Source organism: Phoca vitulina, unplaced genomic scaffold (genome assembly GCF_004348235.1).
Source record: "Phoca vitulina isolate PV1807 unplaced genomic scaffold, GSC_HSeal_1.0 scaffold23, whole genome shotgun sequence".
NCBI classification, from domain to species: Eukaryota; Metazoa; Chordata; class Mammalia; order Carnivora; family Phocidae; genus Phoca; species Phoca vitulina.
This window is the reverse complement of record NW_022589726.1, coordinates 2925308-2939275: the sequence shown is the minus strand read 5'-3', so window position 1 is coordinate 2939275 and position 13968 is coordinate 2925308. Positions and strand designations below refer to the sequence as shown.

At 35.3% G+C, this 13968-nt stretch overlaps 1 protein-coding gene across 1 annotated transcript in view; it reads left to right on the top strand.

The window, feature by feature from the left end:
- Window positions 1-8796, top strand: part of THAP2 (THAP domain containing 2) — a 10562-nt gene extending 1766 nt beyond the window's left edge. The window contains exons 2-3 of the mRNA XM_032420515.1: window positions 5725-5920; window positions 7633-8796. Of these exons, the coding sequence (XP_032276406.1) occupies window positions 5725-5920; window positions 7633-8022 (586 nt within the window). The 3' untranslated portion in view covers window positions 8023-8796. The remainder of the gene's footprint in view (window positions 1-5724; window positions 5921-7632) is intronic.
- Window positions 8797-13968: the final 5172 nt, after the last annotated feature.

Below are 13968 nucleotides of genomic sequence, written 5' to 3'. Positions count from 1 at the left end.
CTCCCCCTCCCCCCCCCCCCCTCCCCCCCCCTCCCCCCCCCCCCCCCGCCTACGTCGGGAGCGCCACTCTGTGTTGGATCTCACTTCCCTGAGATCATGACCTGAGTCAAAATCTAGAGTCCGGGGCTTAACCTGCTGAGCCACGCAGGGGCCCTCCCACCCTCCACCACTGGAAAATTCTTACACTCCTTGAATTTAGTAGGTAGTGAGAAAAACATAGATAATTATGGTTAAGTGTCACAGAAGAGACACTCGGGATACCTAACTTAGCCTTGTAAAGTCAAAGAACATTTCTCAAAGGATGTGAAATTTCAGATGATACCAAAGGATGACATAGATTTAGTCCTGTATGCTACTTTACAGATTCTCTCTTTTATCCAATGAGTATTTGAGAAAACATGAAGGTTTTTAAAAGAAAGGCATGATTAGATTTGCATATTAAAATGCCCTCTGGCTGCAGTGTGGAGAATTATGGTGTTACTTAAAGTTTTGGTCAAGCATCAAGAGATGAATTTGATGAGAAATAAGCTTATTACACAATATTAATTTATCTACTATTTCTTTCACACGGAAATTCTGCAGTGTCAACTGAGCTAAACAATGTACTTCATTGCTGGCACAATCAGCACTAGATTAGAAGAGGTGAGAGTAGGGAAAAAACAGAAACTTGGAGTAAAACAAGGGAGAGTCCACCAGTAACCTAGACTAGAGTGATACTGACAGAGATGGAAAGAAGTGAACAGATTTAAGAAATGTTTGAGTAGAAACTACTGTATGGTAATTTGATGTGGAAGATGAGGGAGAGGGAGGAGTCAAAGGCACCGATAATCTTGAATGTTTAAGAGATACACAGTGGTACAGTAATATGCATACTTGACCATTTACTTCCTATCAAATTAACCTTTTCATGGAAATTTAGATCTTAACATTGTAATAAATTACATTCCTATTTCATAAATACAATGTTTGACTAACTTCTTTCCTAGGATGTTGATAGACTCTTTATCCCCGTGTACAACTTAGGTTCCCTAAACTCAACTATCTCCATTTTTCTTATCTCTTAGCTGACTCCAGTCTAAGTCCCCCAATAATCTTCTGAAACTGCTCTTGCTACGCTGAGTTATCACTCTTGTATTTCTTTTTCATGGCATGTCTTCATTTCCTCCTTGAAACTCTCCACTTTTGAATTATTTGACACTAATTTTGTGCTTTTCATCTTCTTTGACCGGTCGATCTTCAGTTATCTCTGACAGCCTCTTCCTTTCTCTGCCCTCTGGCTTAGGTCTTCCCACTCTTATCACAATGATTTCAGCTATTCCTGTGGTCTCAGTTAACTCGTTGGTGTCTCAGTATTTCCCTTGTCTCTCTTCGGTTGCTCAGGTTCAACATATCAAAATTTTTACATTAATCAACTTGCTCTTACCACCCCTCCCCATTCCCTTTCTCAGTAAATAAAAACACCATCCATCCCAAAAGTGGGAGGTCATCCTCCCTTGACTTCTCCCCTATTTCCTCTTGATTGGATTATTACAACAGCCTCTTAAATGGTTCACTGCTTCCATTCATGCACTCCTAACCTCTCTTCTATAATCAATGGTGTGTTGCTAAAGGTTTAACAACAGGATCTCCAGGGAAAGGGGAAAGCATGGATTTGTAGCGTTTGCCCAGTTTCCATGATATAAATACTCTACCATGGCTGGTTTCAAGTTATTGATATGACATCACTAATCATAGAGTCGGGAAGAAATGTGCAGTACCACACGCAGAATAGACAATTTTAAGAATATAGATAATAGTAAAGTAATTAAGAAATGATGGGTTTCAGTATTTATTACCTTTGTTCTTCATTTAAATTCAAATGTACATAATTTTTAATAATGGCTGTGTTTAACAGCTAGTTAAAACATTTTATGTTGGGCGCCTGGGTGGCTCAGTCGTTAAGCATCTGCCTTTGGCTCAGGTCATGATCCCAGTGTCCTGGGATCGAGCCCCGAATCAGACTCCCTGCTCCGCGGGAAGCCTGCTTCCCCCTCCCACTCCCCCTGCTTGTGTTCCCTCTCTCACTGTGTCTCTCTCTGTCAAATAAATAAATAAAATCTTTTAAAAAAATTTTTTTATGTTAATAATCAGCTCTCTAAATTAGGCCTTTTAATGGCCTACCGATGCCATTTTTGGATAAGAGTTCAAAATTACTCTTTAACTTAGAAGGCCCTCCAGCATCATTTCATATCATAACACTCTTCCCTGTCCCCGAGATACGTAACACTCTTCACTACTCCCACCCCACCTTCTTTATGTAATGCCTACTCTCTTAAAACCTCCTGACTAGATTAGCTCTTCCTGTTTTATGGTTCCCTGTCACCCTATACTTAACCTTTGATAACACTCATGGCACCTGTAATTACTTTTATATTAATAGTTTTTATTTAGTTTTTATTTGTGTACTGTGCACTGGGTGAATTATTTACTTACATTATCTCATTTAATCCCTGGAACTATACTAGGTACCATTATTACTCCACTGTATAGATGATAAAACTGAAGCCTAAAAAAGCTAAACAATTTGCCTAACATCACTCAGGTATTACACAGAAGGAACCAGGATTGGCACCTTGATTTGACTCCAGAGACAATGTTCTCAGCCACACTTTTTTAATGCATCAAGCCATTTGATTCTCTACACTTCCCATTACAGTATATCCTCATGTAAAAAGTAGATCCCATAAAGGTAGGTCAGTTTTGTTTACCACTATGTCTTCAGTGCCTAGGACAGTCTTGTAATATAAAAGGCATTCAGCTATTAATACTCAAGCAAAATAGCATTATTTAAAACACTGATTTTCCAAAACATCTAATGTTTCTGAAACCTTGGTTCTATTACTGGTAGACAAGATATATCCATCAGTTACCACCATGTTAATTTTTTAATATTTGCAGGAGGATTTATTATTACTTAAATTCAGCTTCTGGGCTACATCTCCCACCCTTTGAATATGCTGAGAAAAATCCAAACTCATGAAAAACATAAGGTTAATGCTGTATAAAAGAATTGTCTAAAATCAACTATAAAATGGTTATTTTTATTCTCTTTCAATACAGATAATTAAACATTAGTAATGCCAAACTAATCCCATTAGTTTGTTCATTCATTGATTCACTGAGAAAGTTCATTGAGTGCATACTTCACAGGATGAAGTAGTGAAAAACATTGCTCCTAACGAGGAGAAACAAGATCTAGGGGTAGGAATAGAAAAGTAAACAATTAGAATACAATGATATTCTAGGGGCGCCTGGGTGGTTCAGTTGGTTGGGCGACCGCCTTCGGCTCAGGTCATGATCCCAGGGTTCTGGGATCGAGCCCCGCATCGGGCTCCCTGCTCGGCCGGAAGCCTGCTTCTTCCTCTCCCATTCCCCCTGCTTGTGTTCCCTCTCACGCTGTCTCTCTCTCTCTCTCTCCCTGTCAATTAAATAAATAAATAAAATCTTTAAAAAAAAAAAAAGAATACAATGATATTCTATATAATATACAAACATGTAGCCCAGTCCATGGAATTTCCTTAGGTATATGGGATTCCTAAATTGAATCTTAAAATAAGGAAAATTGGCTCAAGTTAAGGTTCAATTAGGCATTGGTTTCATAATTAGGGAGCTAGTTTTAAAAAGAGCTAGGATGCCTGGCTGGCTCAATTAGTAGAGCATGCGACTCTTGATCTCGGGGTCTTGAGTTCAAGCCCCACATTGGGCGTGGAGCCTATTTTTTAAAAAAATAGTTTTCGATGGACATTGAGGACATTTCGATGTGTTGTGGCGAGCGCTGGGTGTTGTGTAAGACTGATGAATCACAGACCTGTACCCCTGAAACAAATAATATATTACGTGTTAATTAAAAAAATAAAAAATAGGGGCGCCTGGGTGGCTCAGTCATTAAGCATCTGCCTTCAGCTCAGGTCATGATCCCGGGGTCCTGGGATCGGGCCCCGCATCAGGCTCCCTGCTTCACAGGAAGCCTCCTTCTCCCTCCCACTCCGCCTGCTTGTGTTCGTTCCCTCTCTCACTGTGTCTCTCTCTGTCCAATTAATTAATTAATTAAAAAATTTTTTTAAATAAATAATAAATCTAAAAAAAGTCTCTGCAAAGTTTTCTACAAAGCTAAAAAAATTAAAAGGTTGAAAAACAGTATCTGACAGTCTTCATATATCTGAAGATTCTTACAGTAATGATAATACAATGATACTTATTTGTTCTGCACCTTTATTGAGGCCCAAACAAGAAATGTGCTTGTAAGCCAAAGCTTGACTTTTAGCTGAGGCCATAGGAAACATCCAAACCATTAAATACTGAAACAGAGATCTTTGAAATGAGAATACATTATTATTAACAGGTAAAGGCTAGGCAGAGTAGATAAATCCTCCATCAGAGGTTTCTAATGAAATAGAAAAAACTTACATATATGAAAACATGAACTGTAGAGTGACATACAAATGTTAATATTTTCAGATTAGGGTATGTTTAGGTGGTGTGATAGGGACAGGAGATGGGAGGGTGCCTACCAGTTAATCTGGTTTTTCATTTTTTTGTGCCCCTCACTGCTGGTAATTTGAGCAAACCTACTATATCTGATCTAGCCAAAGCTGTTGTTACCTAGTAAAGCTTCACTTGGGGGTTTCTGAGCCATATGATCTTTTAACATGATTTTAATGGTTCTTTTTAAACATGAGTTAGTTCATAATTAATACTTAAAGGATAAAGTAATCAAACTAAAGAAGAGCTCAACTCAAACTTAATACATGTGAATGTTGATTTCTTATGTTTTCAAGTCAGCATACTTACCACTAGAATTTTGGGGCAGTCCCTTATATTCTTCTCTTCCTTAACAGGTATACACTGGTACATATCAGTATATTTTGTATTTAAGATAAATATGAAAGGAATAACATTCCTGCTGGGCTTGTCAGCAGCATTTTACACTTTGTAATAATTATGCTTTCTACTACACTACATAGCTTAAGAGTTCATTTTTTAAAAATATGTGCAGTTTACATGGAATTAATAGTGAATTGTTAATTTATATATTGTTTCATATCAATTAAGCAAACCAATTTGCTTAATTGATATGAACAGTTGAGCCCCTACTGTTTGCAAGGCACTGTGCTAAAATAGATGATATAATGATCCCTCACCTTAAGAAACTTACGATCTACTTTTATTTCACAGGAAATTTATTAAAGTGGAAAAACTACAAAAGAATGTGTTAATTGTCACAGTGAAGGAACACAGAGGAAGGAATACCAGAATCTGTCTAGGTTTTCCCTGATAAAATTTAATCTGCAGATTTTTGATTTGTCTTGACCATGTACATACATCAGCAGATCATAGCATTGTGAATTACTCGTGCTTATAATGGTTCTACGTAACCTTGATCTAGATCAGTATAGTCTTGTTTATTTTTACTGCCCATGTTAAGAACTAGGTTGGGAAGAAAGGTCTCTTTAAAACCCTGAAAATTAAAAGCACTTAAGTCAGTTTTTCATTAATTTTTTTTTGCAACTTACAAAAATAGCATGAATTGGTTTTTGTTCCAGTGTCTGGATATTAAAATTTTGTATGTAGATGGAAGGCACTTTAAATCATCATCTTTTAAAATTTCTTTTAACCATTAAGGTGCAACCAGAAGTGTGATTGCTGGAATATGAGTTGCCTTTTTTTTCTTTTTTTTTTTTAAAGGTTTCCTTTGGATCCTAAAAGAAGAAAAGAATGGGTTCGCCTGCTTAGGCGCAAAAATTTTGTGCCAGGAAAACACACTTTTCTTTGTTCAAAGCACTTTGAAGCCTCCTGTTTTGACTTAACAGGACAAACTCGACGACTTAAAATGGATGCTGTTCCAACCATTTTTGATTTTTGTACCCATTTAAAGTCTATGGTAGGTAACATTACTTTTCTTTTACCCATTTTTACCATTTTTGGTACCTATTCTTTTTTGTTTACAAATTAGAACAATTCAGAATATATCGAAATTCATATATAATGATATGCCTCAAGAAAGTCACAAAACTTCCTCTTGTGCAGTAAAGGTATAGACTACAATTAGAGCTCAGGTCTCCTGACTCCAGTATTCTTTCCCCAATCCAAACTGATTTTATATATTGGAATTTTACATTACTTCCAGTTATTATCAATAATTGAACCAATGGTAAAACAGAAATCATGAGTAATGAAACCTCTAGCATCATTCTGCTTTTGATTTTAAGATAACATTCAAAATGTGTGTGAAGAGCTTTAAGAATACCAGAGTTACACCAAAGAATATAAGTTCAGAGGAGGGCATCACAGAAAACTTCATAGAGCTCAGGCATTTAGGCTGGAGTTTGAGCTTGGAGTTTGGAACTTACGAGCGGGTTCTTAACCTTGCACAGGACAATTAGGATAACATGAGGAGAACAAAAGCCAATGGGTTGAGGGTTAAGTAGAAAATAATCAAATGTTAGCAAGTGATATGTAAAAGAAAGGAGAGAATTAGGTACATGATGAATGTATTAAACAATATTTTATGTAGTTGGGAAAAATCTGATCAGAGAGGAAAATTTATTTGTCCACAAATGAATTCCTGTGTTTTTAATAAATGTTGGCTCAATAAAAGAAACAAACTTATGAAGTTATGACATAATCTGGGAACTGAAAGTGATTTAATATTATGGGAGTATAAATCAAGATGGTGAATGGCAAAATGGGGTGAGATCCTAAATTGTTCAGTTTGCTATGTAAAGATTTTTTGTCTTTAGATAATGAGGCAAAGAGGAAGTTAGCCAGTTACAGAAACATCAAATCTGTTAGAAAAATTATTCTGGTGGCAGAATATGAATTAGTGAGGCTCAGAATGAGGTGGACATGATTCAAGAATTTTTTAGTATATTCAAGCCAGATATGATAACATGCCTGATGTGGGCAGTAGCATTAAGAATGATGGAGAGGAAGGGATTCATGACAGAGATATTTAGGAGGTAGAATTAATTGGACTTGATGACTAATTGAATAAGAGATAAAGAGGAAATAAAGTCCTCAGGGTCTTCAGATTTGGGTATAAAGTTCCTGGCCAGATTTTAAATCCTTGAATGGAAGATGTAACTGTGAACATTTAATAAGTAAATCTATTCAGGAGCTTGATACTTGGGAATAATTTTTTATTAAGTAGAACCCCAGGTTTGAAATATTATCAATGGAAAGAGTAGTGCTTACCTAAAAAAGAGATTAAATCAGTATCAGAGATAAACCAAATGTCTAAAAATACATTATATTGGCCTTAGTGAGAAAATTGCAAAAGATTTTTAAAGTCTCCCTAAAATCATACTCAATAACTTGAAAGAGACCTTGGAAGTCCATTGTCTATTTTCAAACAATGTTTGTATCCCTCTGAAGAGAAAAGACAAAACGAAATAAGGTGGCTGGAGCTAATTCAACAAGTTGAGAAACTTGAATCCACGATTACATGAGATGGGCAGCTGATGTTTCCTTTCAAACTTTTAAAATAAGTTTTTAAAAGAGCAGCTTAATTACTTTTGTACAAAACTGGGCAAAATTTACTTATTTGTGATATTCCATAATTTATGTTCAACCCTCTAATTTTATTTGGCTTAGAAACTCAAGTCAAGGAATCTTTTGAAGAAAAACAACAATTGTAACCCAACAGGACCATCTAATTTAAAATCAAACATTAGTAGTCAGCAAGTACTACTTGAACATAGTTATGCTTTTAGGAATCCTATGGAGGCAAAAAAGAGGATAATTAAACTGGAAAAAGAAATAGCAAGCTTAAGAAAGAAAATGAAAACTTGCTTACAAAAAGAACGCAGAGCAACACGAAGATGGATCAAAGCCACTTGCTTGGTGAAGAATCTGGAAGCAAATAACATATTACCTAAAGGCACATCAGAACACATTTTACCAACTGCCTTAAGCAGTCTTCCTTTGGAAGATTTCAAGATTCTTGAACCTGATCAACAAGATAAAACATTACCAATTCTATAAAACATTCCTTTAAGATTAGCCCACAAAGAACTTGATGCCCATCCTTCATTCTATTCAAAGGTAAAGATATTTAAGGAAATTATGCCAAAATTGGGTATTTAATAAAGTTCTACTTGAAGTAACATTATTACTGTATAACTTATGAAGACTAGATTATAAAAAAATGGAAACTTTCTATGAAACTTATATTTGAAAAAGAATGGAAGTGCCTTACATAAGAATTATGTACTTAAAAATTTTGCTAGAAAGTTGTATGTTTGCAAGGTGTTTTGCGTTTTTGTCTTTTAAAACTACTTTTAAAGAACTGTCTATGACAATATGTTTAAGTTCTATTAGAAGGAAAATTTTTTTTCATGTACCAATGTTGGGATATTACATTCTAAATAGGATGCTAAGTAAGAATTAGCCAACATTAAATATGACTTTAAAACTGCTGGGTTTTGTGTTAATTGAATTATTATTGGCACTGTGATTTGGAAATTTTATAGGAAAAAAATCTGAGGTGTACAAGGCAAGTTGTGTTATTTAAACTTTCTGTATTTGCTCACCAAAAGTGACAAAAGTCAAGGCCTCCTTCATGAAAATATTAGCTTTTAAGATAGATTATAAAATATTTTGAAAATAATATTTTGAATGTGAAGTACTCTTGAGTCATCCAAGCAAGGTAAGGTCTCAAGTATCTCAGACTAGAAAAACTGGTAGCCAGGGGGCGCCTGGGTGGCTCAGTCGTTAAGCATCTGCCTTCGGCTCAGGTCGTGATCCCAGGGTCCTGGGTTCGTGCCCCACATCAGGCTCCCTGCTCAGCAGGAAGCCTGCTTCTCCCTCTCCCACTCCCCCTGCTGTGTTCCCTCTCTCGCTGTGTCTCTCTCTGTCAAATAAATAAATAAAATATTTAAAAAAAAAAAAGAAAAACTGGTAGCCAGTTATATGTTGTGAAATAATGTAGACATTGTGATCTAGCTTTTACCTTAGTTAAACAAAAAGCTAAATTTATACTAACTTTTTCTCATAATAAAAATATTACATTTTCAATTCCAAAATTGATGCATTAATTAGGCAATGTGATACAAAGTTCCATGTTAGGAATACCTCCTCTACCCCCCCACGTATGTTGATACCAAAACTTGTAAGCTTTTTTTTCTCCCATAAGCCCACATTAGGATTTAATCACAGAAAAGTACCTACCATATTATATCTTCACAACTTATAACTTAAAATGGAATCAATTTATTGTACATATCAGCTTGCTTTTATCTCCTTTTTTAGCAACTGTACTGCATAAGGGAAGTGAAATGTATTTTCTATAAAAATACATGTGTCTGATAAAGCTATGAAAATGCTAATTATTTTACAAAATAGAATATGAGAACTATGATAGCTGCCACTTGAACTAAATATCACCAGATAAATTTTTAATTTTAGTAAGAATCCTTTCCTTCAAACAACTTTGGGCAAATCACATTAAATTTATTAATGTGTAATCAAGTTATTCAATCTTAGTTCAAGCTTCTGACACTACTGTATGAAAGTAGCATGCATATACCTAACCATAATTGTTATAATTTTTCCTGTAGGTAATGGCTATTTTATTTTATAAAGTAATTTTAGGGAGGGAGTTGGGTTGGGTTTTGTTTTGGTTTGGTTTGGTTTTGGTGACATTTGCTTGGATTGTAGCAATAGTCTTTTTACAGTATTAGCACCCTTTCTTTCAGTAAGGAATGGCTCCCAAGCAACTAGATTTACAAAGGCAAAGGTAAGAAGTCTATGTTGGTTATCATGAGGCACTTAAAAATCTATGAAAATCCTTTTGTGAATATTATAAACCTTGTTAGTCATTTTATCTTAAATATTGGACACAGCTCCTTGAAATTGTCATTCCATGTTTTTTTTTCTAATATGGTTTCAAATATCTCTTCACTTACTGACCATAGCTTTATACCTCAAAATAAGCTGGGCAAATAATCATCTAAACATAAACTGTGTTTTCCAAGTGTAAACTCTCATGTGGTTCATCACCCCTCCCCAATATAAAACAAAATACTAATTAATGCAGGCTAGTTCCCATCTACAATTTTATTTTGATATCAATATAACATTTTAAAAATCATGTTTAAAAATAAAACATAAAATACAAGCTTTTGGCAAAGTTAACTAGACTTCATTCATTATTATTTGAGACTACTGAATAAACTACCACTCAGTAATTTTAAAGTACATTTTTTTTTGGTGTTTTCTCCATGTCATTTTCATGTTACTGTCCTGATAACATGCTGCAAATTCTCCCTGCATCAGGTTGTTGGATTAACATTCATACATCTGTCTACCTTAAAACTAGTTTCATTCATAGAGAAAAACCTAAATCTTTTTAAATCCTGTTTTCAGTTGTTGATAAACTTATCACTTACTTTGACCATCTACCATAAAAATAATCAAAATTAGAACTGGGCGCCTGGGTGGCTCAGTTGGTTAAGTGACTGCCTTCAGCTCAGGTCATGATCCTGGAGTCCCAGGATCGAGTCCTGCATCGGGCTCCCTGCTCAGCAGGGAGTCTGCTTCTCCCTCTGACCCTTCCCCCTCTCACGCTCTCTCTCTCTCTCTCAAATAAATAAATAAATCTTTAAAAAAAAAAATCAAAATTAGAATAGCTCTTTTTCTTTTGCTGGACCCAACACATATCCTCTGTTCATTCTATGTCTATTATTCATTCTCTGCTTGCTAGGCACTAACCTCTATGAAGAACCAGCCAAAGGCTAATGACTTGATACAAAGATGACATGATTATCTGCCCTTAAGTTCCTCAAAAGTCTTCTGAGAGAAAAAAATATATTTGTAATACAATATGATAAATGCTATAAAAGAAATCTATGTGAAGTGCTTTGGTAAATGCTGTTGAATTGGAATTTAATAAGCATATAAACTTTAGATCTTTTTCCAAAAAACTTTTCCCTTGAAAAAAACAGATTTCTTCTTACGACTTACCAAAGGAGACAGAAGGACATCAGAATTGACCTGAATTATATACAGTGTTCTTTTAATGAGTTGTAAGACATTTTTCCCCTTGAAAATGAACACTGAACAAATTAGTTGTTAATGGTATCATTTTAACAGGAAAACATAACTAAATAAACTACTGTATCAAAGCCAAGTACTCAAGGTTATTTGACATTTGATATTTTTATAAAATAACAAATTCTACTAACATTTTTACGAATAATTTAGCTCAGAGTCTTAAGGTTAACAGAGCACCATGGCATCCATTTGATCTCTTGTTCTTTACAAATATTCTGTGTGGTAGGTGGCGTTATCTCCAATTTACAGATGAAGAGATCCTTGTTAATGTTATTTATTTATTTAGATGTTTGATATGTGCCAACTGGCACAAAGGATAGAAATGCCAGCAATCTAGGAAGTTCAATCCTAGATTGAACAATGGTCTTCAGCCTTCAAATCCTCTGCTCTGCCCTCCACATTGTAATCCATTATCCAACATATGAATCATGTTATTAAAGTAGGACAAGTCATGTTTCAAAAAACTAAAATAAAAAATTTTATATATGTGTATAGTTAAGATAATCTATGAAGTCACTGTAGATCTTTTCTAGGTAGACTTTATATAATGTTGGTATTTTATCTCATTTCTCAATGTTAGAATACGGGTAAATTTTAATTTTGGTATAATAGTTCATCTTTATGCCAGAATATGGGATTCTGTAGGTATTTAGACAGTAGGAAACTTTCTAAAATTAATGATTTTATAATGTATATTAAACAAATATTGTATTCTGAGTATGTTATTAAAAACTTTTTTACAAGGAAATTACTGTCATGACTATTTTACAAAATGTACATGAATATCTCTGCGGAAGTCTTTCCCCTACATGGACCCCCTAAAATATTTCTGTAGAAGTCCTTGACCCTAAATTGAAGCAAACTGTAAACAAAATAAAGATATGTAAAGCCTAGAAGAGGAATTCTCATTTTTATTTTCATTGCTCAAGTTATATCTAAGCATACATTATAGTTTATTTGCACTGGGTTTTTGTTGTTGTTGTTTTTTAAGATTTTATTTATTTATTTGAGAGAGAGAGCACAAGAGCATGAGCTGGGGTGGGGGGATGAAGAGCAGAGGGAGCGGGCCAAGCACTGAGCACAGAGCCCAGCGCGCTGAGCACAGAGGACCCAGAGGTCATGACCTGAACTGAAATCAGGAGTTGGACGCCTAACTGAGCCACCCAGGTGCCACTGCACTGTTTTATACTGGTTATGCAATCTAAACCAGATATATAAAGGGCTATAAAAATTCTCTGTCTATCCTGACAATAGAAGCTCACACAAAGATTTATTTGTAAATATGATTACCAAAGCATGATTTTAATAACAAAAAGAAATAAGATGTGATTATTTTATTTTTTTTAAAGATTTTATTTATTTGTCAGAAAGCGAGCACAAGCAGAGGGAGCAGTAGAGGGAGAGGGAGAAGCAGGTTCCGGGCTGAGCTGGGAGCCTAATGTGGGGCTCCATCCTAGAATCCTGGGATCATGACCCAAGCCAAAAGCAGACACTTAACGACTAAGCCACCCAGGTGCCCCAAAAGATGTGATTTTTTTTAAATTCATTTTTTACTTGATACTTTAATCCAAAAAATACTATATTAATATTCACTAAAAGACACTGAGCAAACTAGGATGAACCAGACAGACAAGGTCCCTGCCCTCAAGACTACTGGAAGTAAATATTCCATTTGTTTATTCCTGCTCCCTACTCTCTTCCTAATGTCCTTTAGAATGAGTTGAATAATATAAGCAATTAGTCTTCAGATTGCTGCTTAGGCTTTTAAAATTTGTGCTCCAAAAGTTGGAAAAGAAAAACTTTAGTTTAATATCTAGAAAGAGATGTATGATGCCTGGGTGGCTCTTGTCAGTTAAGCAACTGCCTTCAGCTCTGGTCATGATCTCAGGGTCCTGGGCTCCCTGGACTCCCTGCTCAGTGGAGAGTCTGCTTCTCTCCTGCCCCTACCCCCAACTTGTGCTTGCTCACACTCTCTCTCAAATGGATAAAATCCTTAAAAAAAAAAAAAAAAAAAAAGAAAGCAAGCAGATATGTGCCTATCTCTTAGGTGAACTTTCAGCTTGTTTAGATAAATTATTTCAAACCTTATCTCTAACTCTTCTCCATTCTCTTGGACTTCCTATTTTCATGCTCTCCTTAGCCAACTATAAAGTGCCCTTCCCTTAGCTTGGTCACGTAACAAACTTTGTCATCTTTCATGTCTTAGCTCTGACAATCCCTCTTTCTATGACACTTCCCTTAACATACTGAAGTGACATTAACTCTACCCAATTATCTGGTGTGACTGATACTGGCCAGTCAGCTTGCTGAGGTAATCCAACTATTTGCCTGTACTGAACAGAGTGAGACAAAAATAAAGTGAGCACATAATTTGTGCAGGAAGACCATATATACAGGTAGTCAAATAAGATGGACACTACTATTTAATCCTACTTCACAGTTAATTAGATGTCGTACCAAAGAAAAGGATGTTAAGTTGTCTTGGCATGTTACTTAAATTTAGAATTGTGTGTTTTTAAAAAAGTACTCAGTAGTTAAAAAAAAAAAAAAACTACTTTTCAAAGAAAAAGTACTCTGGGTTGAAACATTTGGGTACTATATCTGAAACTCATTTGCCTCTTCTTACATTGTGAGCAATCAACTTTCTGAAAAAGCTCAGATATGCTGTAATTATCACTTAATTTTAACCCAGGCACACAAGTTAATTTCAAATAAAACATGGCATAAGCCACAAGATTCAGACTTAATGTTAACAAGACGTTCTTTCTAAATGAATTGACTGAATGCACACACTTAAAATGAGAGGTGTAGGAACAGATTTCCACAATGTAAGTGGTGTCATGACAATAAATTTCAGCTCAATAGCAGGAACTATGC